This window comes from Schistocerca gregaria, chromosome 5, assembly GCF_023897955.1.
Source record: "Schistocerca gregaria isolate iqSchGreg1 chromosome 5, iqSchGreg1.2, whole genome shotgun sequence".
Classification (NCBI taxonomy): Eukaryota; Metazoa; Arthropoda; class Insecta; order Orthoptera; family Acrididae; genus Schistocerca; species Schistocerca gregaria.
In genome coordinates this window covers 273,412,886-273,437,886 of record NC_064924.1, presented here as the reverse complement: position 1 = coordinate 273,437,886, position 25,001 = coordinate 273,412,886, and the positions used below count along the sequence as shown (strand labels likewise).

The 25,001-nt window shown below is 39.7% G+C and overlaps 1 protein-coding gene across 1 annotated transcript in view; it reads right to left on the bottom strand.

The window, feature by feature from the left end:
- The window catches only part of LOC126271942 (scm-like with four MBT domains protein 1), a 161,551-nt gene that overhangs the window by 53,015 nt on the left and 83,535 nt on the right, over positions 1-25,001 (bottom strand). Inside the window, exons 7-9 of the mRNA XM_049974369.1 lie at positions 23,042-23,255; positions 7,779-8,064; positions 6,678-6,821 (exon numbers count right to left, since the gene is read on the bottom strand). Of these exons, the coding sequence (XP_049830326.1) occupies positions 6,678-6,821; positions 7,779-8,064; positions 23,042-23,255 (644 nt within the window). The remainder of the gene's footprint in view (positions 1-6,677; positions 6,822-7,778; positions 8,065-23,041; positions 23,256-25,001) is intronic.

Genomic DNA, 25,001 nt, shown 5'->3' with positions numbered 1-25,001 from the left:
GTCAACTCTATGTAAAGACCTTTAATTGCTTGCAAAAGTTTTTCTTCTATTCCATAATCTCTTAGAACAGACAATAATGTCCTCCTAGGAACCCGATCATATGCCTTTTCTAGATCTATAAAGCATAGATACAGTTCCGTGTTCCACTCGTAACACTTCTCCATTATTTGCCGTAAGCTAAAGATCTGGTCCTGACAACCTCTAAGAGGCCTAAACCCACACTGATTTTCATCCAATTTGTCCTCAACTAATACTTGCACTTTCCTTTCAACAATACCTGAGAAGATTTTACCCATAATGCTAATTAAAGAGATACCTCTGTAGTTGCTACACTCTTTTCTGTTTCCATGTTTAAAGATTGGTGTGATTACTGCTTTTGTCCAGTCTGATGGAACATGTCCCGACTCCCAGGCCATTTCAATTATCCTGTGTAGCCATTTAAGACCTGACATTCCACTGTATTTGATGAGTTCCGACTTAATTTCATCCACCCCAGCCACGTTATTGCACTGAAATCTATTTACCATTTTCTCTACTTCCTCAAATGTGATCCTATTTCCATCATCATTCCTATCCCATTGTACATCGAAATCTAAAACATTACTGATTTTCACCTACATTGAGCAACTCTTCAAAATATTCCCTCCACCTGCCTAAGGCATCAACAGGATTCACCAGCAGTTTTCCTGACCTGTCCAAAATACTTGTCATTTCCTTCTTACCTCCCTTTCGAAGACTGCTAATTACATTCCAGAATGGTTTTCCAGCAGCTTGACCCAAAGTCTCCAACCTGTTTCCAAAGTCTTCCCAAGATTTCTTCTTGGATGCTGCATTTATCTGTTTGGCTTTGTTTCTTTCAACATAACTTTCTCTGTATACCTGAGTTCTAGTATGTAGCCATTTTTGGTACGCCTTCTTTTTCTTTTTACAGGCTGCCTTGACTGTGTCATTCCATCAAGCTGTTTGCTTCATCCTACGTTTACACACTACTGTTCTAAGACATTCTTTAGCCACTTCTAGTACTGTATCCCTGTACCTTGTCCATTCCTTTTCCAATGACTGTAATTGACTACATTCAACTAACTGGTACCTTTCCGAGATCACTGTTATGTACTTGTGCCTGATTTCCTTATCATGAAGTTTCTCCACTCTTATCCTCCTACATATGGACCTGACATCCTGCACTTTCGGCCTCACAATACCAATTTCACTGCAGATTAAATTGTGACCAGTGTCATCAAAGAATCCCCTGAATACACGTGTGTCCCTCACAGCCTTCCTGAATTCCTGATCTGTTATTATATAGTCAATGACAGATCTGGTTCCCCTGCCTTCCTAAGTATACCGGTGAATGTTCTTATGTTTAAAAAAGGAGTTTGTGATTACTAAGCCCATACTGGCACAGAAATCCAAGAGTTGTTTCCTGTTCCTGTTTGCCTCCATATCTTCTCCAAATTTACCCATAACCTTGTCATACCCTTCTGTTCGATTTCCAATCCTGGCATTAAAATCACCCAAGAGCAGAACAGTGTCCTTGTCCTTTACTCTACAACTACATCACTGAGTGCGTCATAAAAACTATCCATCTTATCTTGATCTGTCCCTTCACAATGAAATCCTAATTTTCTTGCTAGACACTGTCAAATCTATCCACATCAGTCATTTGTTTACATACCTTATTGCAACTATGCTGGGTTCCATTTCTTTCCTGATGTAAAGCCCTACACCCCATGTGCTATTCCTCCTTTGACTCCTGACATGCAGACCTTGTGTTCTCCCACTTCCTCTTCTTTCTCACCCCTCACCCGAATGTCACTAACAGCTAAAACGTCCTACCCCATCTTACTTGCAGCCTCTGCCAGCTGTACCTTCTCCCAGAGTAGCCCCCATTGATATTAATAGCTCCCCATCTCGTTACCATTCGTTTGCCGTGTCATATCTTAGGAGTCCTTGGTTTGTCATTTAGAGGTGGGCCTCTGTCACCTCCAAAGGTCCAAGGCATTTTGCTCTGATTGTTGCCAGCATAATATTTAAAGTACCAGGGAAGCAGGTTGCTAGCCTTACTTGCCCTGGGTCCCATTGAGTGTTACCCCTAATGGTTGAGGGACTAACCGGTGGATTTGGTAGTCTTTACCATCTGAGCACAAAGGTGACCGCAACTGAGAATATGTCCGAGATGCCCAGCCTTATTCCAAAGTAACTGGTATCCTGACTATCAGGACCATTTACTTGGCCACTCATACGTTGCCCGTGGTTCATGAACTAGGACATGACAACAGGAACCCACACCATGAACCATGCTAACTGTATTTACCACAATAAATGATAACTATTTTTACACATGTAGAATTACTTTTTGTTTTGTCAACGATGTATTGGATAAAATTCATGAGGTCCTAGAAACTTCAAACATCCAGACATCTGTAAATGAAACAATTGATCCTACAGGGCACTACGTTGCTAGCCTAGCTGTACGAAAATTAACTGAGGATGGGTCTGGTCAACACTATCTGGTGTGCTGTAAAGCCCTGCAACATCCTAATAATTTTGCAACTGCTGGTTTCTCTGATGCTGAATCGTGTTAAGTTTTAATCAGAAATTGTAAGTGGATAACATTTCAAATAATTCTTTTATTCGCATTTAAGTCACTACTTTTATAAACCATTTTCTGAGAAAATACTTCTTATATTTTAGGTCTTCTGTAATCATACAATATAAATAAAAGCAGAGTTGTTTTCCTGTTAAGTGACACTGCTCTCTATATGCTGAAGAAGACCGGTAATGCAGTTGAAATATTCTACCCAAATGTACAACACATTACATGTCTTGTCTGTGGACCCAATTGAATTGCAGAAGCAATTATGATACTGACAATAATTTGATATCCTCAATTAAATTAAAAGGAATGTGTAAAACTCTAGGGATATATCATTTTGAATGGTGCCAAAGCTGTAAATAAATTACTCATTTTAAAATGTTATTTTGTTCTATACAGATGTTTTTAAAAGTCCCTGCACATGTAGCTGCTTATAAAAAGAGCCTACCTGAGGCACTGTTACCCTCTCAGCCCATCCTTACTAGATGGGGGTAGTTGGTTGAAAACTGCGGTTTTTTACTATGTCATTTCTGATGCCATTAAACCAGTATGAAAGAAAACTGGTACACAGGTAATTGCAACAAAATTGATACATCAATATTCTAAAGTAAATACTACTTTCATTTTAGGCAATAAATAGTTTCTTGCCAGATGATGGTGTATGTATTAGAGATGCAGAGCAGCATTTCAATGCAAAAATGTGCAGCATGATTTAATTAACATTAAGACTAACTTCCCTAAATTTCCCTCTACTATAACAAAATGAGAAGATAGGTGTCTGCCACTGGTAGACTCAATGTCAATTTGTGAGGAGTTCCATAGATAGCTCAGTCATGCCCAAGGGAAAGTGGGAGTAGATGCAAAGAACAAATTGGACTGTGTTATAAACAAGAACCCAAACTACGGATACTTTTGTTCAGTGAAGAAGGTGAAAGCATGAATGAAGAACTTAATTAACAAATATGTTCATTCACATTTGCACCTATAACTTCTTGTTGTGTAGAGAGGTCATATCGTGCCTACAGAAATATTTTGGCTGATAAGCACAGGAACATAGGAGAAAATAATTGAAAAATGTTGTTAGTTGTTTACTGTGCAAAAAGGGGAGTGAATTAATAAGTTAGGAACGACAATAATAGTGCATATTTTAATGTATTTTTCATCTGATATTGTATGTATTGTAATTTAATAGTGCATGAACGTATGCATTTTTTTGGGATTTTATGTTGCATAGAATTCTTGTCTTTAGCCACAAACAATTCATCACAATTTGTGAAAATCAGTGATGTCCATACCTATAGTACTAGAGGGAAAAATGACCTTTTTTAGCCATTATTAAAGATGTCAATGGCCCAAAGTGGAGTTCAATGTACAGCAACAAAACTTGTTGATCATTTGCCCAATACCATAAAGTGTCTGGCCGATAGCAATTAGAATCTTTTCTCTTGCACATTCCTTATATTTCACAGAGGAATTTTTATTTAAAACTAGTATCCTTCTAAAAAAGGAACTAGTTTTTAAATGTATTTGCATGAAAAGGACTAAAAAATTATATCTTCATTAATAATATGTTATATATTAAAAACAAAGAATCCAAGATTTACCAAGCAGGAAAGCGCCGGTATGTTAATAATACAAGTACACATATAATATAAACTGACTTGTTCCATATCAGTTCGGTGAAAGAATTATTCAAATTATAGGACAATTGAGTAACCAATCAGTCAATTACTGTAAAACTCAATGAAAATTAAATACACTCATGGAGATTGAGTTAATAATTGAATCACTGAGTACTAAATACTAAAATGGATATGATGGGGTATCTAGCAGAATATTAAAGCACTGTACTGCATATATAAGCCCAGTAATTACTAAAGCTGGAATTTTTCCTTTAGCAATGATCAGTTTCACAAACAATTAAAGCACTCACTATTGAGATCACTTTACATAAAAAGAAGAAAGGTATAATGTAGAAAATTTTAGACCACGTTTTGTGCCATTTGAATTTTATAAAGTTACTGAAAATGCTGAAAATAGATTTCAGTAAACATAATTTGATGTTAAATGTACAGTTTGGTTTTAGAAGTGGTTTAACAACTGAAAGATGTCAGTGGCATGCTAAATATATTCTTTTTTCTCTTTTCTCTGTGAAGCACTGGATGGATTCAACAAAAAGCTGCAGATACTAGATGTCTTCTTTGATTTAACTAAGACACTTAATTGTGTTGATCATAAAACAATACTCTAGGAGTTGGTATAGGAAGAAAGAGCTCTCGTAAGCCCAGACAGGAGAGGGAGAATTAGTGGGATGTGTGCTACGAGAGATGGGAATTCTGACAGTGGCTGTCGAGGGTGCAGTGGAGGGGCAGAGGTAAATGAGATTTTATTTGTTGGTTTTATCATTGGACGGTGGTGTGTGGGGGGTGGGTTTGAATCACAAGGCAGGCTACTGTATCAGTGAGATTGGTGGCTTGCGGATGGGGGAGTGGGGATTGTGAAATAAGAGAAGCAGCTCACAATTGGTTCCTCTCATACTTTAAGAACAGACAACAAAAGGTCATTCTCTGTAGTAATGACATGGAGTCTCAATGGGCCACAGTTAGCTGGGGTTGCCCTAGGGGTCAGTGTTGAGACCACTACTGTTTCTTGCATGTCATAACTTCTAATATGACAAGTGATTCCACAATATCTTCTATGTTTGCTGATGGCACTAGATTAGTAGTGAAAGATGTAGACTGCAATGTAGGAAATGTATCAAACAATGTAGCTAAAGATATTTCATGACTTCTAGAAATAAATTGGTGGTAAATCACAGTAAGACACTGTTTTTACAGTTTCTAACACACAATTAAACTAAAACTGACATTTTGATTACACAGATTAGTCATTCCGAAATTTTGATTACACAGATTAGTGAGTCAGAACATACACGATTCTTAGGTATTCAGACAGATGCTGAATTGTCATGGAAAGCTCATGTTAAGGATTTTGTAAAAAAAAATTGAATGCCACTATATTTCCCATTAGAACAATATCTGCAAGAAATGATAGTACAGCATGAAAATTAGTCTATTTTCGCTTATTTTTGTTGTATTATGACATACAGGATTATATCCTGTTGTAACTCTTCTTATTAACTAACGGTATTTTAGGCACAGAAACAGGCAGTTCAAGTGATATCTGGTGTAAGTTTGCAAATCTCTTGTCAGTGCCCCTGTTCAGTAATGTGGGAACTCAACAGCCGCCTCTCAATCCATATTTTCTTTAACGTTGTTTGTTGTTAACAATATGAGTTTATTTCCAAGAATTAGCAGCTTTCACTCAGTTAATACTATGTAGAAATCTGATCTGCATTTGGATCACTCTTCCTTGATTCTTGTACAGAAAGATGTAAAGTATTCTGTTGTTTCTATTTTCAATAAGCTATCACAAGAAATAAAAATCTTAGCAATAATACACTGACTTTTATGTCTGAACTGAAGCATATCCTCTTGGTTCACTTTTTCTACTCAGCTGCTGCTAGTATAGCAGTTATGCCAAGAGTTCTTACCAGAGCAAGATCAGGTGATTAAGAACACTATCACAACTGCCTCACAGGCTGTGGGTCATACCCTGAAAATCTACACGGGATTTAAAAAAAACTAAATAAAATAAAAGAAATAGTAAGAATAATAATAACAAAACATAACTAATGTTCATGCATGTGGGATCACTGGTGCACCTGAACATGTCATGCAAGAGTGTCCTGCTCATGAAGACTTGTCGACTTATATCACATGTAATGAAACACCAAGGGAAATTTACACGGATAAAGAAAATGGCAGCAGGTGAGCAACATAATGACAAAGCTAGTAAGGAGCTAAAAAATATTCTTTCTCAGCAGATAAAAATTGCTGAAGCAAACAGAAAAATGTAACTCAATTACCAAGGAGTTCCAGTATTCTTTTCTTACATCTTCTAATACATAACCTCAGACTGGGAAAAAAAGAGTAACTACTTGCTCTGTTCAATGCACTCTTCCTTGAAATATAGCTACGTTTTTATATTGGCCTGTCAACTATCAGATTTTGTTACTTACTTTGGTGTGTTAACTTGGGCTGGCTGCCTCACTGGAACAGGTGTCGAGAAAGAACGAGGAGGTTTAAGAGGATAAGAATTGCTCTCACACCAGCCAACAGGGAAAATGTCCAGAGAATCAATATTGACTACGTATTGACGAGATCTGTAAAAGAAAGTTTCATACATATGGCAGAATGCATTGTCAAAAAAGATGAATAGTTTGGAATAAACATGAATTTTGTAAAATTAATAAGTGTGTTACAGTACAAAACGTAACACTTGTGTGTGTAGCAATTTATATCAGAAATTTATTAGACAATGAATTTTACTGATTTGTATGTACTTGAGTACATGCCTACTCTGCATACAGAACCAAGAAAGTGAATGGTGAGATTTGAGGATGAAACACGAACGCACTGTAGAATGAGATGGCAGAATGGTTAAGAACTTGGATATTCATTTATAAGAAGTGAGATTTACATCCTAATTTATGTTTCCTATGGTTTGTTTAATTTTCTTGAGGTGAATGCTATGATGGTTCTCTTAATGGCATGGAAGCTATGGAGGATTTCTTTACTTGCACTTCCCCAAATGAAGGGCAGGAAGATCCCATTGCTGATGATGTCACTAGAGGCAGACCACAAGCTGGTACAGAAGAAAGACATGTAAGGAAATTTATAATGTCCCTTCGAATATGCCTTAACTGATTTAAGAAAACCGCTTAGAACTAACTTGGATGGCCTCACTGCTCTTGCTAGTCCAGTACTTCACCACTACGCCACCTTACTTAATTTTTATGAGTTAGTGCTTCATCACAAATTATGTTGACAGTACCAGCTTTCCTTACTTTTTTAACAACAAATTAGATACGGTATTAGTACGCCATACTATTTACATATCTTCACAATTTCAATGAACAAAAAATTAATGTAATGCACTTAGTATAGCAGAACACAGAATAGAAACAATTGATAAATAAATTTTTTTGCTAGAATGCTGTTAGAGACTGGGTTATGTTGTCCTACTTTCCATTCAGAACTACTATTACTATGAGTTCAGTATTTATGAAAGATGCATTAGAATCGAAGCAGGTAATAACTGATGAAGAGAGAGAGATTACCTCTCTCGAGGCTCTGATTCGAGACGTATCCACAATAGGTGCTGAGTGATGTTTGCAATAGTTGCAGCACAAACACGGTCAGGATTATTTGGGTCAACAGCTTCCAAGGCTGCACCTTGACAAAATCCCATTTCAGAAGCAGAACGGCGTGGTGGAAAAAGTGCTGTGGGAGCAGTCTCAACACCAGGCATCTTTGACAAATAATTAACCCATGAAAAAGTCTCTCCATCATTACTCTGCCATCCCCGTGGAGGTGACAGAGTTATTCCGTTCTCTTCACACCAACCTGCACAGACAAAGATGTATATGTAGCTGAAAGATCTAACAACTGTGTTACAGAAGGGCAGAATTCAACTCCTATCAAAGCAGGGACTAGAGAAATTAGGACTTTGCTGCATATTCATGATTATAGGACAACTATACTAAAATCTTTCTTAAAGGACATCATAGACGCCATTGACTGCATAAAATATTTATTGTTACTATTGCAATTTCGGCCTTATGGCCATTTTCAAGTAAACTGCAAAAGTTACATTCTGTCAGAATATAAAACATGACTACATATCGTTGTCAAAATACAGCCTTTTGAATGTGAGTGTCCCACAAGATCCGATGAGTACGACACTTATTACATCGTAATATGTTGTTAAATACATACTGAACTGTCAATGTTACCACCGTTCTAATAATCTATCACACGTACGAGTTCAGGCGCACCTGAACTCGTGTCAGATAGTTTTATATTCTGGCAGAATGTAACTTTTGCAGTTTACTTGAAAAGGGCCACAAGGCCGAAATTGCAATAGTAACAATAAATATTTTATACAGTCAATGGCGACTATGATGTCCTTTAAGAAATATTATATGACTGTGAATCCCAACCATGAGAAGTTAATCATATACTAAAATCAATCTGTGACTATGTGGTAAAGAAATTCAACAATGGGAACAAGCTCTATAGCACATATTAAGTATTGTGAAACTGTAGGTTAGCCTGTCACATTGAATGTTAAAATAACTTAAGGGAATGCAGTTGAGCACTTTCTTCAACAACAGTCAGTATTTCAACAGGTGAACACTTACGATTTTCAAGACACAATAAAACATGAAACCACAGTGCTTGTCAGTTTAACCTTCAGTGGGTGAGGCTGTACATACATAGAGACCAAACGTCAGAGTACACAATGTAGCCGTACTAGTTGGCACAAGCCACCACTACTGCAACTATGCCAATTGCAGTAATAATATGTTGCAGCATTTCACCTTCGTGGACAGCCTCTGCACTTTGGTATGACCACCTGGTATGCAACCACTGGTATTACTGAAATCCAAGACACCACTTAGTATCACTACAAGGGAGCTACATGATCCTGGAGCATCTGCATGTCAACATGCCTAACCTTGTGACATATAAGTACTGACTGCTCAACCGGCAAATGCCATCGAATTGGCAATTACTGCGAAGCAAGCAATCCTCTTGTGGCCCGGAGAAGAATCATCACTCTCTGTCATCCAATGGTACCAATTGTCACTGCCTGTCACCCACAGGATATAGTCTGGCATCAGCTCTGAAGGGCAGAGATTCGAACTCTGTCCCTTCTAACCACCAATTCGCTTAGTGTCCACTGTTGCCGGGTGCCACAAGTCAGACATCAAGGGCCAGTGTTCACACTTCAGACATGCCCTGCATGTGACACAGCCGTAGTGGTCTGTAATGTCAGCAACTGAGGCAGCTCCATCGCCGCCCAGGAATGCCTACCTCACACAGTTGCTCCATGCTCAGGCCAGGCTGAGATGTGCCACCTCCATTTCTGAGGTCACTGGCATCCTTAATAACTATGCCCCAGGAACCAGAAGTGTGCAGTTGAATCTCTGTGTTATTACATTTCTTAGGAGATTGATACTGAGGCAATATTCTGCAATCATAGATTTGCCTGGATGTTTTAAGCATGTGTGGTGCTGCTTACTCTCTGTTCCACAGTACTAATGGCCTGACTGCAAGGAAATGAGGGTCCATCCTTGCACAAACTGAGAACATCCATTACATAGCTTGAAAGGGCCCTAATCTTGAATGGTGTCCCAAACAGCCCTTTACACTGTGCTCCTTTGGAATATGACCAAAATAGTATCTTATGTACAACAAAAAAGCTGTAGACTTAAATGTCACCTCGTTATTCTCATCATTCACCCAAATCATAATTGGGCCTTAGTGATCTGTCTCTCACAATACCCTTTCTGGCAAAAGGTAAACCAAGGTGGGCTAGCTCACTTGACAAACTTTCAGAATCTGGGATAATTTTGGGTCCTATGATGTATGATACAAAGTATCCCCTGAAAGTTAGCAAGATGGTGACAACAATTAGTCAGAAGATACAAAACAGTGTAAACTGGCTTCCTATAAATAGCATGTCCCAAGGTACTACCACCCTTCCTCCAGACCCACACATCCAGAATGGAAATGTAGGTGCCCTTTTCCATCTTCATAATATAGTGAATATTTTAGCAGACTGCAATGAGATGCTGTTGGGTAATGTGTCATTACTGATATAGTCATCTATGGTTGCTTATTGTGAATGTTGTCTTTCTGCAGATGTTGTCTTTTTGTTTCTGTGGTGGAACAGGTCTACACACTGACAGATTAAATTTTCATGCATACTGATCTCTCATTATGCTTGAATCTTCAAAATGATATAGAGATCACTTACTGTTATATCAGCTGTTCCTGAAGACATTACCCTGCTGCAGTTTCACAATATGTGTTAATATATGTCCCACTTTTCTGCAGAGTTGCACAGTTGTTGTCTAAATTCGGTTCCCATAATATAACTTCACGAGATCCTGCAGTACCTCACCAATAACTCATGTTGTTAGGATAATATCTAGACAGCAGCAGACACAGTTCATCATACCCTCCAGCCCCATATTCATGTTGAGGAAAGTCTGATGATCACTTGATATGCAATAAATGCTGCAAATAGGTTTTGTCAAAGATTTCCAGTTAAACATTCTAGAGTAATGAAGCTCACAAATTACAGAACCACGATCCTCAGATAAATAATTATCTGTTGAAGACTGTGAAACTACACCTGGATTCAGGTTACCTTATCAACAAGGTTGAGGTTACGGATATGAAAGTAGCTAAGATGATTGCAGGTACTAGTAGATGGGAACAATGGCAGGAGGGTGTCCACAATGAGGAAATCAAAGAAAAACTGGGAATGAACTCTATAGATGTAGCAGTCAGGGTGAACAGGCTTAGATGGTGGCGTCATGTTACACGCATGGGAGAAGCAAGGTTACCTAAGAGACTCATGGGTTCAATAGCAGAGGGTGGGAGGAGTCGGAGCAGACCACTGAGAAGGTACCTGGATTCGGTTAAGAATGATTTTGAAGTAATAGGTTTAACATCAGAAGAGGCACCAATGTTAGCACTGAATAGGGGATCATGGAGGAATTTTATAAGGGAAGCTATGCTCCAGACTGAACGCTGAAAGGCATAATCAGTCTTAAATGATGATGATGCTGTGAAACTACTACAAAACCTTTCTTTTCTTAAAAAAAAAATCTTTTTTTAAACTCAGGAGATACAAAGGACTACACTTATTAATAATAAAAAAAGATGGAGTAACCTGACTTTGTAATTAAATCATCAGTGTTGTTCAAGAGATTTATTCTTTATTATTCATGTCAGAAGAATCTCTGATATGTGTATGTTTGTAACAGTTATTTTTACAACAAGCAAGAAGCCTGTAATTGGTGGAGAGGCAGAAGGGAAGTTTCTGATAGCATGTTTCTAAAGCAACTATAGAGTACTTATAATGTTAAATTTAATACCAATAAAGCAGGAAAGATAGAGATTGATCTAAAATTGTAAATATGAATTGTACATTATTTTCTGAGCAAACCAATTGATAAATATATTAAATAAATAGGAGGCTAAGAAAACCAAACAATGGGAGCATCCCTTGGTGGACACAGGCTTCAAGGAAGAGACACTATGGTTGTTGCAACTGAGGGAACTGCTGAGGAGATGCAGATGGAATGTTGACAGTGACAGTTTCACATTATCAGGCAAGTGAGCGGGGGTGGCAGCTGACACTTCAGAGGGCTGTCACCAAAACCCTCAGTCTCCGACAAAGTGGTCCAGTATGTCATCCTCAGCCACCACTGTTGGTGAAAAGTCAACTGTTAGGTTGGGAGACTCTAGCCAGAAACTTGACGGGAATCAAATTGTACAGGGAAGAGTTCCATCCATAAAGCAATCAGCAATTTATTGCATCATACATTCCTGTCCTTAGAAAAGTGCATTAACTTCAGAGATTTGCTGGGACATCATCTAATAGCAGTCATTAACAGTGTGACACCTTTTAACAGGTCATACAGTGTTCATAACTGGTTTTTTGAACTGCTGTCTTCTCTTTCACAGAAGCCTTACTGAACTTGAATAGTTTCTTGCGGAACTTTGCTTGGGGCGCAAGATAGGATCAGTTAGGACACAACCTAGCACTGCTGCATCGACGGCCTAATCCTCAAGCCAATGAAAATAAATGGATGTTCACCTTATGTATAGCTGTTGTCATGTTCTTTCACTTGGACAATTCTGTTTCTGATGTGGCTTGTTGCTGGAGCCATCATTGCGCTTAATCTTTTTCTCAGCATTAATAGAAATGTAAAGGCCAGTAGAAGCTATTAGCAGTTTTGATTCTTAGTGTATACATTTAGCTTATTCTGGCATTGCTATTTCTGCTAATTACAAACAACAATACTGTTGAGAGTGAGAAGTGGCCATTTCATATGTAAGAAGTTGTGTGTCGGGGAATAGCAGTAGCAGGCATGAAGTGTCTTGACATTATCATCATGAGGTTGAAGCTCTTTTGTCCGTGCTTGCTTTAACAATATATATGTTTTTGCACGGGGGTCTGCCTTCACCTCAGGAAAACCACACCATGTGGTAAAAAGGTGTGAATACATAATTTTATGTGTTCTTCAAAAATTTGTAAATGTGATTTAAAAACTAATATTTACATGTGTACAGACAGTAAAGAACATTCTTTATGTTTAAGAGGCATAAAATAAAACCCCACTGATGATGCTGCAACTGCAGTGAAACATGTTTCAGATACAAAAATAAAATTGTGTTTTGTTAAAGGTAGACCTCATCCAAAAACATTTGTATTGTCTTGACATTGTAAGAAAGAGAGAGAGTAGTCTGGCCAATTGACTGTGGGGCGTCAAGGAGGAGATGATCCTTCTTTCTTTGTGTATTTTTTGATAACGAGTTGACAGGTGAGGCATATTCAAAAAATGAAAGGAGGTTTAAATGTATCAAAAAATCAATGTCCACCTGTCTGTCTGTTAATAACCCTTTTTCTATGGAGCAGGTACACATATCAAGTTGAAATATAACTCACATAATAAGGCCCATGGTCCCTTGGCAGATTAACATACGTCAATGCAGTCAAAAGATCGGGCATTCATACCTCATATTCTGATAAAACTCATTTGTTAACACCTATAAGGTACTTCCTGTTGGCCTAGAATCATGAAATTTGACAAAAAACAAGGATTCACAATGTTACCAAATGAAAAAAAATCTGGAAGCTGTAATTTTGTAATTATACCAAACGAAATAAAGGTTTTTTATTTCATTTTTTAAAAATTTTTTAGTCTCACTCTGTTCATCTGTCTATTAAGACACCTATTTCTCAGGAACAGGTAGACGTATCAAGTTGAAAAATACTAAGGTCTATAGGTCCTTGAGAGGTGCAATAAATGTAACAATCTGGCCATTTAAGTTACATATTTTGGTACATTCCTCAAAACCTACAGGGTACTTTCCATTTACCTACAGTGATGAAATCTGAAGAAGAAACAAGGTTTCACAGTACAAGTAAAAGAAAAATTCGAAAACTGTTAATACATAATCATATCACATGAAAAAAATATTTCTTTTGTCATTTTTTATCTGGCATCAGACTTAAAAGTTCAGACAATCACAGTTTGGGTGCAATCAGGTTGACTGTTACATACATAACTTGAAATGCCATACCTACATGCAGCAATCTCTCCCAGATATCTGGTGATGGATAAATTTTGAAACATATCATATGAGTCATTCCTTGCCTGATGTTTGACTTTTACTATTGCAACCCAGTCAGCCTGAATATAGAACTAAGTATAATAATAATGGTCGCTTGCCTCCAACCTGACTTTATGTCACATTTATATTACTGAATTTAAAACATTCTCGAAAATCTTGGAATCCATGGGACCAACATCTCGCCAGTATCAATGTCAATAAGAAGCAAAAATGGTTGAGTTTCTCGAATCCTGGTATGGATGAACTGTATATATAGGTAATTCAGTTTGTATGGAATCTTCCCAGTCCAAGAGTCTTACTTGCATCTTACCAAAGTGATCCTGTAAGAATTTTGTTATTCCAACTGATGTACAGCACCCTAAAAATTAGGAGTAATCTAACTTACAGGATCCTTGTTAGCATGCTACCAAGGATTTAACACAAGCTGGAAAAAAAATTACAATGTTTCAGTGGATAGATCAATGGAATGCTAGCTTCACTAACAGAATGACGATGTCTGATAGCAACAGGAGAAAGCCGGGAAGTGTTACACGTCATTATTGATGGTAGAAGTTTTGAATGGCATTATGTACTATGTGAAAAGTGAAACTGATGAAGAAGACCTCATGATGGATTTTTTTTTTCTTTTGCTGATTAATTCCTTTTAAGATAATCTAATCATAGATCAAGGAAGACGTTGCTACAATACAGACTGCCATATATTGTCCATTGAGACAGTTGGGTAGAGAGAAAATGAAATATTATGACCTCACTGCTTCCGGATTGCACACAGTTTCGCAGTGTGGACTGAGAATTTGTTACAGAATTATTTCGAAGATATGATCAAGAAAGGAAAAACTTCTGGGTTTAACACCCAATTGATGATGAAGTCATTAGAGACAGAGCAAGCTTGGATATCTGTGGCTTCTTACGCTCTCTGGCACCTCCCCTGAGTCATACTATTCTCTCTGACACCTCCCTTGTGTCATCCTACTCCCTCTGGCCCTTCCCCTTCCTCCTTTTCTCTCCTCGTCCTGACAACAAATGGGTCCTTTCCGTCTACAGACTGAGTGACCATCTCCTCCTTTACAAGTTTTTCCAACTCATCCATCCTGTCCTGAGCAAAGAACAGACTATTTCTGGAGGCCTGGCATAGTTTCTTTCACTTTTAAACGTTTCTCAACAGCAAATAATTGTAATGCAAACTGTGAAGATCACTACTGACCAACCAATGTTGTTCTGCTAAAGAGATGCAACCAGTAAGACCTTAACAATGCAGTACAGAGACTCAAGACAGCACGAGGATAATAATTTCGCAGTGCAACGGCGAAGGGGTCATCTTTATTTGTGAACATTGCTATATCGTTGCGGGCTACATATTGGGAGCTATACCAAATGCAAAAGTCATCATCATACAGACTGGAGGGGTGGTGGGGTGGGGGAGTGTGGGGGGGGGGGGTGGCAGGGGGGGGGGGGCAGGGGGGGGGGGCAAGGGGCGGGGTAACCAATGGTCCAATGGAAGTCATTAGCTCACTGATGGCAGTGATTCAGACCAGAGCCCGGTGGGGCAGTGTTCCCTTGCACTCATCACAAGCTGACAGATACCAACTCTAGCCCGAAATAACTGGTAGGATATGTAGTAACCTAGTAATACACAAAACTGGTCCACATAACATACATATGGCTTTATTCTTAAACTTCTCAACAATAATAGAAATAAGTTTCTTGTGAATCCAGACGTAACAAGACACAAAACAACTGCTGCGAACAGTGCAACTGGATGAACATAGAGAGTGTATGTCAGTGCTGCTCCACACATACATATGTGCAAGTTGTCAGCAGACAGTGTGGCAGAGACTGCGCCATGTGTACGTCTCCCATAGGGGCCTCCAGGGGCCAGCCAGCCAGCCAGTTGATGGCTGATTGAAACGTACACAAGCAGCGACCCACACTTGGCGCACTCACACTCACACGAACTAGTAGTTGGAAACAGCACATCTCTCCCTCGTGTGAATTATCCACCCACTCAATGGAGGAGACACTAGCCGTGTGGCGAGAGACGTATCCATTGGATCCGGAGCGGTGGTAGCTGGTGCCAATGGAGGGGGCAGGAAGATGGGCTAGGTAGGCATCAGAGCATAAGGCCACAACATGTGGGGATGTGTGCATGCACGAGGGCGGTGGGCTCCGACAACACCTGATGACAACACCGGAGAGGAGCGTGCCATTTCCTGCACTGTCAACAGCAGGCAGGTCCCAGTGTGGAGGAGACAGGGCTGGGTCCACTGGCAATGATGGATCAGGCAAGGATGGCGAGAGGGCCGGTGGAGGCAGCCCGACTGGAACAGCAGGCTGCGGCAATGAACACAAAGGCCAGAGATGGACCGGCACAGAGCACTAGGAAGTTGTAATTCCAGGATGCCACACGTGGAGGAGGCAGCCAATGAGACAGAGGCAACTCCACAGAAGGTGATGACGGGCTCGAGGCGGAGGGAGTGGGGCAGGCTGCGATGACGAAGGCCGCACACACAAACCAGTGGCTTCTGGCAGCAAGCAGGGGCACAACTAATCAAAGTGGTGCACTACTAGCCCATCGGCTGTACAGATATCACAAAGATGGCGTCCCCTGTGATGGACAACAGTGGTCAGTATCTACTTGGGCTGGCGATCAAACCTTTGCACTCAAACCGGCGATCCTGGCGTGAAGTGGTCAGACAAAACTGTGCAGGTGTGGTGTATGCTGCAGAAGGTGGAGGTGCTTGCGTGGCTGCCGGTTGTGAAGCAACTCAGCAGGTCTTCAGAAAATGGAGAAGAGCATCATTCATCGAAGAATCCTCAACAAACTTTTTCATTTGGGACTTGAACATACACACTAGTTGTTCTGACTCACCATTGGATTGAGGATGCAAAGATGGAGCCATAACATGAGGAATGCTGTGAAGGAACAAAACAATTTAAAGGCGTGAGAAACAAACTGGGGCCCCATTATCAGAAACTATTGTAGAAAGCAAGCCTTCAATAGGAAAAACCCTCAAAACCACACGAATTGTGACCTCAACTGATGTCATCGCACGCTGAAGAATGTAAGAAAACCAGGAAAATGCATCCACAACCAAGAGCCAGCAGGAATTCGAGAAGGGATGTGAGAAGTCTACACGAATGCATCCTGTAACTGGTGGGGAGTGGGCCAGGGGGAACAGAGACACCATGGGAGCTGCCAGTTGTCGGGCACACTGCTCACAAGCTGCGACAAAATGGACAATTTCGCCACTAACCCCTGGCCAATCGACATGTCACCTAGCAAACAGTATAGTGCGCAAAACTCCTCAATGACGCTCGTGGAAAAGACACAGACCTCCTACTACAACACGGGGGGAAAGACTACACTGGGAAAGAGGTCTTCCTTGGACAACAGTGAAACATCGCCAAAAACAGAGACACAATACTGTAAGGAAATATAATTGCTCAGGGGGTCTGAAGTCCATCCTGACAGTTTATCTCACCAGCACAGTTGAGCAAACCAAACCACCTGACAGAGAACCAAACCAGCAGCAACAGCAGCTGCTATGCACAAGCTCGTGATTGTGAAACCCTAGACCAGGGCCTGCCTTTCAGTATCTGTGTAAAAGTAAGTCAGAAAACTCCTCACACAGTGTTTCCAGTCGAGAATACAGTACCTGATTCAACACAACGTGAACTGTGTCAGTAAAAGAAAACCCAAATGACTGAAATGCATCCGCCCTGAAGAAGTTCTCAACACCAGCATCAGCAGCCACCACCAAAAATGTAATGAAACAAATCACTGACTTGTAAGAAGCAAATGACACAAATTATCCCAATGGTGCATTGTTAGAACTGACTAGTTTCTATATGACCACTGCAACACTGACAAGCCTTAACTCACGTAAGTTTAAGAATTCAATAATGTCACTGCAGCACCCCTGTCAACCAGTAAGCCGGGGCACATAGCGAAAAACATTTAACTCAATAAACAACTTTGGAGAGGTCACAAGCATTGGAGTCACACAGTTTGCATCCATGTCCATACCATGAGTGAACTTCGGCAAACTACACACGGAGGCAATATGGCCTGTTATCTGGCAAGCATTACAAGCAACCCAGCATTTAGGCATATTGAAAAAACATGCTGGAAAAACAGAAAGGGCAATACGGCAAGAGAGAATGCTGATGCTGGGGCTGTAACGGTCATGTCTGCTAGGCACTGGGTCCACATGTTTACCACCGCCACTACCGTTTCCTCATGCGAGCTAACTGTCATCCTAGACGGCACTTCTAGTGACATACTGCCACATCGCCCCATGCTTCAATTTGGCCACCTGCTGCCCTAGAAACTTCAATAGACTGTGCTATTCGCAAAACTTCTGCCAATGGGGTTTTTACACAGAGTAAAGCCTTCTGACGCACTTCTTTGTCCGGAGCTAAATAGATAATTGTATCCGTCATAGTCAGAATAAGTTTAATTAGGGGTATCAGTAACTGTCTGTTAATGGAAGTTGACAAAGTGGTCATTGCTGAAGTAAGCTGTTCGATCAAGGGCGGTAGCATGATGTCCATAGAGACTAACTTGATGAAACTACAATGAAAGACTGTACATGCAGAAATGTTCCAAACTCATTGCTAATCCAATAATACACTAAAGCAATCCAAACAACACAAATAATATGGTTTTATTCATAAACCTCTGAACAATAACAGAAATAAGCCTTTTGTGAATCCATGTGAAGACGCATAACAAATTATGTAAATGTATTAAAAACAAAGATTCCAAGACTTACCAAGCGGGAAAGCGTCGGTAGACAGGCACAATAAAATAACACACAAACACACATACAAAATTTCTAGCTTTAGCAACCAACGGTTGCTTCTTCAGGAAAGAGGGAAAGACGAAAGGATGTGGGTTTTAAGGGAGAGAGTAAGGAGCCATTCCAATCTCGGGAGCGGAAAGACTTATATACACGCGCGCGCGCACACACACACACACACACACACACACACACACACACACACACACATCCATCCATACATATACAGACACAGCCCCATATGTCTGCTTGTGTCTGTATATGTAAGGATGGATGTGTGTGTGTGTGTGTGTGTGTGTGTGTGTGTGTGTGTGTGTGCGTGCGTGCGTGTGCGCGCGCGCGCGTGCGAGTATATACCTATCCTTTTTTCCCCCTAAGGTAAGTCTTTCGCTCCCGGGATTGGAATGACTCCTTACCCTCTCCCTTAAAACCCACATCGTTTCGTCTTTCCCTCTCCTTCCCTCTTTCCTGAAGAAGCAACCGTTGGTTGCAAAAGCTAGAAATTTTGTGTGTGTGTTTGTGTGCTATTTTATTGTGCCTGTCTACCGGCGCTTTCCCGCTTGGTAAGTCTTGGAATCTTTGTTTTTAATATATTTTTCCCATGTGGAAGTTTCTTTCTATTTTATTTAAATTATGTAAATGGTATGACAAGAGTAAAACTGGATGAAGACAGTAGGAGTCTGCAGCACTGGTCCATGCTTACATATATGTGAGTCACAGGCAGACAGTATGGTAGAGACTGCGCCATTGGCGTGCCTCCTACAGGCGGCCGGTCCAATGCTGATACAGCTGCCAGCTGATTGGAGCACACGTGCGTGGTGACACCACACTTGCACTCACATGCACTAGTAACAAGAAAAAAATTGACAAATAAAGATTGGTAGAGCGGCTTGAAAGCCCCAGGAATAGTGAGAAAGAAAAATGTAATGGCACCAAGTAGTGTCGAATGACTTATGCATGTCAAAAAAGATGCAATCAGGCACTGGATTTTAGAAATGTGTAGTCAGGTTGCTGGTTTGTCAGTTGTGGATCATCACTCCCAGAAACCACACTAATAGGGGAAGAAAAGGTCCCACGATTTGAGAACCCAGTATAACCATTGGGCTGTTATCGTTTCAAGCAATTTACAGAGCATGTTAGTGAGTTAATCAGTCAGTAGCTGTCTATAGACTCTGAAGGAAGAAAACCGGACTAATTGTTGCTCTTTTGTAGCCTAGAAGACTATGAAGCTTGCCCCATACCTGGGATTATGAGGCATGCTTCACAAGGACGAGGCATAATACTGCACACAATCAGGTAGTGAGCTTGAGTGCGAAGCTGCTTAAACGTGAGGACGGTGGTGTTTGAAGGATGCTACTTGAGACATTGTGCGATCATTCAATGATTGTGAATAGCTGTTGCAATGTCTTTGGTCTACCACAATGCCAGCAGTGATAAAAAGGACCTTACAGAAAGGGGAACAGCAGTTCCAGCAGTGTGGGTGATCAGGTTGGAGACATCTACTGCAACCTTATCAATGCTACCTGACACAGAGTGGAGAAAAGTGACAACAGAAGTACACAACTGCCAGACGGCTCTTCAAAGAGCTAAACACGGTAACTGGTCAGTTGGTGGTGACAGGTAAGTAACAGGATCACCAGAAAATAGTCACTGTCAAAGGATCGTTGTGTAGCGACAATTTTAGCAAAGGAACAAGACTGGGAGAAGAGATCATAAGCTCAACAGCCAAAAAGATTCTGTGGGTAACACTGAAGTGAGTAGGAGTACCGTCATTAAGGAGACACCGATCAAGGTTGTGTGAGGCCTGGCACTGCCGTGCTGAAAGAGAGGGTGCCCCATGTGTGGAAAACCTCTTTGAATTCGAAACTCAAACACAGCACTTACATAGTTAAGTCACACAACGCAACACATGTCACACACTTTACTCTTTCTTCATTACAATTAACCTTTTCATGGAGGGTGAAGGTCCTTAGCATGGGGTAACACGATAATTTAAAATGTGCCTCCTGTACAAACATACATACTAGTTTTGTCATTCATTAATGTTTATTGTAGTAAGAATAATTTCAGGAACAATTTATTGAAATTTTAACAACCAATCACAGTTTTCAAACAAAAGTAACACTTAAAAGCTAGAAGGAAACATGTCGTGTACTATCCATCAGCTTTAGAACTGATCTGAAAGGAGTAAATACACAGTCATAAAAATCTTGATCATTTAGCTAGTGATCTAAGGAAACTACATTATAAAAAGAATTTTAAATGAAAATACTTACAAAAAGCAACCCCAGTCTATACAAGAATTTCTTAACAGGCAATACTATCACATACAAGTGAATGTTTTTGCTGTTATGGTAAATTAGAATAAAGGGCAGCTACGCACACCAAAAAATTCAACAGATAAGTGGTTGCCTATTTTATACAAAGGTCGTTGTAAAAGTCATGGCAAATATTTCTTGTCTCAAACATGATAACAAATTAAAAAATTCTTAAATATGTAAATGGAAGGTTAGTTTATATGTAACCATTGCATGTAGGGAGATGGATGAGCGTGCACACCGCCATGAAGATATAGCACGAGAGCAAAGACGAAAAAAGTTTGTCTTTGCATACGTATTTTACTGTCAACTGCAAAAGTACGCAATAGTACATTACATTACAATCAATGTGCATTCCATAGCATCAAAACCCTCCCTAAGAATCTGCAGAAGCATAATGTGGTGGTAGATGGCAGTCCTTTCCAAGAGAACCAACTGGGAAGAGAGGTCACGGTGTGAGTTCAGCAGCCATCAAGGATGGATGTTACCTCCCTTGTACAGTGGTCTTATGTAAGGATTGCAGTTCACCGTGGAAGGAATGCACGGCACTGTCACGGGGAGCTTATGGAAGCAGTAGGAAATGCTGTTCTACCATACTGAATGGTTGCTTGGTGGTCAGATGTATTCAGGCATTGCTGACATGCACTGACTGTGCTACCTGTCAGTGTTTGTACGGACTGTGCCCATACCCACATCGCCCAATGCTTGGAGAATGACAGAAGGTGGATGCTGCAGGAATTATAGTGCCATACTGGTATTGAAAAGACAATTATTAACAGGAGTTCTAGCAATGAGCAACATATGCATGAAGTTACTGCAACATGGGTGCCTCATGCACTAAGTAAAGTGGAAAAGTGGACACATTATGAAGCTTGTCCTGTACATCTAGCATGTTATGAGGGAAAGTGAGACGATATGCTTATGAGAATATCGACATAGATGAATTTTGGGCCAGGTCCTGTGAGCCAGAATTGAAACACCAGTCCACAAAACAGTGTCATCCAGGTTCACCATGCAGACAGACATTTTGTCGCAATCCATCTCTGATCAAGTTAATGGCCTATGACACTAAAGGAGTGATTTTAAGCCATTTGGTCACACTTGGACAAACTGTTAATGCATTGTACTACTGTCACACTTTCCTGCAATGACACCTATGATGGACTATTCGAGGGAAATGTCCTGACTACATAATGTGTTAATCCTTCAGGACAATGTGAGAGCCCGTAAGGCAGCATATGTGCAGAATTGGCTCACACAACAGACCTCGAGTATTCGGTGTCTACCACAGCATTCACAGTGTGTGATGGATTCATTGGGAGACTATTTCAAGGGACTCTGAGATGCAGCAGGTCTGTGTTCCTGCCCTGTACTATAGCATACTGTGGCAACTGACAGTAAAACATGTTTGAAATGACAATTTTTTTTTTGTCTTGTTTCTCACACTGTATCTGCATTGCAGAGTGTGTGTTCATCCAGCTCGCTAAATGTAATGTTTACATATGAACTAACCTTCCATTTGCATATTTCTGAATTTTTTAATTTGTTACCAATTTTGAGACAAAAAAAAAGGTTGCCATGACTTTTTCATTAACCCTCATATATATAATTCAGTTGAGATTTTTATTCTCACAGGGTCAATTTTATTTTTTTTTTAAATACAGTGGGTATATCACTTCTCATAACTATTTTGACTGTATATAATCCTCTGCATGTTCACAGCAATAAGGTTAATTAACGTCAGAATAGCTTTTGAAGATAATGTGCTTGTTAGCGGTCCGTTACTAATATAATAATTGACTTATTTATTAGTGCCTCTGGAAATACCATTCATATTTTTGAATTATTTTCAAGTTTACTCAAAACTACCTTCAATTTTTTCAGTTGTTTTTTGGTTTATAGGGGCAGTATAACGGACACCTTTACAGAACAAAAAAATGGATATGAACTTGTGCTGTTAATAGATCTGACAATCACAAAAATCATATGACCCATAGATTTTCACAAAGGAAAAATAAGGGAAGAATCAACAAATTCACTTACCAGCAGGGAAGATATATGGGTGGTCAGCTGTGCACAAGCAAATGCCACGTGTTCCAATGCTGTCTGGGCCACACCCATCTATTCTGATAAGAAAATAATTTTCATCAAAAACTCGGGCAACTGTTGCTGGTCTTATATCAGTATGTGTTTTTGGGTCAAGTGCCTCGAGTTTCATTCCAACTTTAAAACCATGTAGAGGTACAGATACCCTGTTCTGAGAAATAACCATTCTTAATGCACTGAAGAATACTGATGACTTCAGAATAATATGCAGTGGTACAGGCAAACTGTTCTCATGGAAAATAAATAACCATTTTTAAACCACTGAAGAATATTGATAATTTCTGAATAATAACTTACAATTTCACAGCAAAACATTATTAATTAGATAATTTTTATAACCAGCAGTAACTGTCAGAGTGTTTACGTAACTGAAACTTGCCACTTGATACTAAAAAGTGTGAACTGTAAAAAAAGAGAATAATAGTCTTAAGTTGTATTACATCAAATCTTGCAGCAACGTGTAACACGGAAATCAAATCTGTGTAATTAGGTTTTACTTACGACAAAGTTAGAGAAAGGACTACTTGATGGAAACAGTTAATAATACTTCTCTAACATACCACCACCCCAATCATCTGGATACAGAAACAGACAATGGCGGCAATATTATTTGTATGGCACTAATTTGGGCACACATTACCCATAGTCATAAAGTTTAGTATTCAGCACATTTTTGGCCAAAGAGTTAGTGCCAATTTTGGTTTACCCACACTATGTGGCTCAGGGCAGTGACCAGTTTAGTTTGTGAGCGACTACTACACAAAAGAAAGAACGAAAATGTTCTGGGTGCAAATTCGAGTCAGAATACAGTTTTAATCTGTCAGCAAGTTTCAAAACAGTGCACATTCTGCTGAATAGCAAAAGATTAATACTGGTAACAACAGTACACTCATAAAAGTGTAACATACTAAGAAATAACAGAGTAATCTATGGAAATGTGTAGCAGAGTCAGATAACGTTCTCACAACAGCATCAACGCTGCTGGTATCGAGGCCAACTGCATCTGACACCCGTGTTTCTGGCATTATATATGACTTGACTTGGAATACATATCTCAGATAGTTTCTGCTGTTTTGCATATTTATCAAATCCTGATATTTATGATAATCTGATTTGGTATTGTCTTATAGTAAAACGTTTATGCACTGCTTCACAAATTACAACTCATGTTCATAAATGCTTGTTGTTCAGTGTAGTTTGTTGTCCGTTAGTGGCAGCTAGATTAAGTTTCAGCAAGTGTCAGAAGAAAGTGAAGTCGTCACTTAAATCATTACTGGCCAACCTACATAGTCATAGTTGATAGCAGAATTTTCTGTGCTCAGATTGGAACTTGTCTTGTGTAAAATTTTTAATTTGGGATGGGATTTTGCTTATAGCTCCTGACCAGAAAGTTTGAGCTTGTGTTCTTGAAAAGCCTGATCTTAGGCAAAATGAGGTTGCTCAAAAAGCTCAGTTTATTGAAAATGCATCAGCAGCATAATGAGCATCTGAATTTACTTGTGAGCTGTACAATGTGCATCCACTGTTGACTAAAATGTGGCAAAGGTGCACTCCAGACAATGCCATTTCCTAAAGTCAACTGATGACAAGACAAAGCAGTCATCTGCAGACTACGAGGCACCAACAAATGAAAGTGCAGGTATGCCAATTAGGAATGTAGTTAGCTATTCCTCCCCACTATTGGCTCAAGCAAAAATGGCAATATCATTTAGAAGGAAATTCTAGTAGCAGTTACCATAGAGATAGTTCACAAAGTGTAACAAAAGCAAGGAAATCCTGTACTGAATGTTTCTACAATCGAAGACGGGGCAACTGTCCTTAGCAAAATACTATATGTTTTGCTTGCAATGAACATGTGTATGTGGCTGACACCTGTTAAAGTCACTCAGGATGGCAT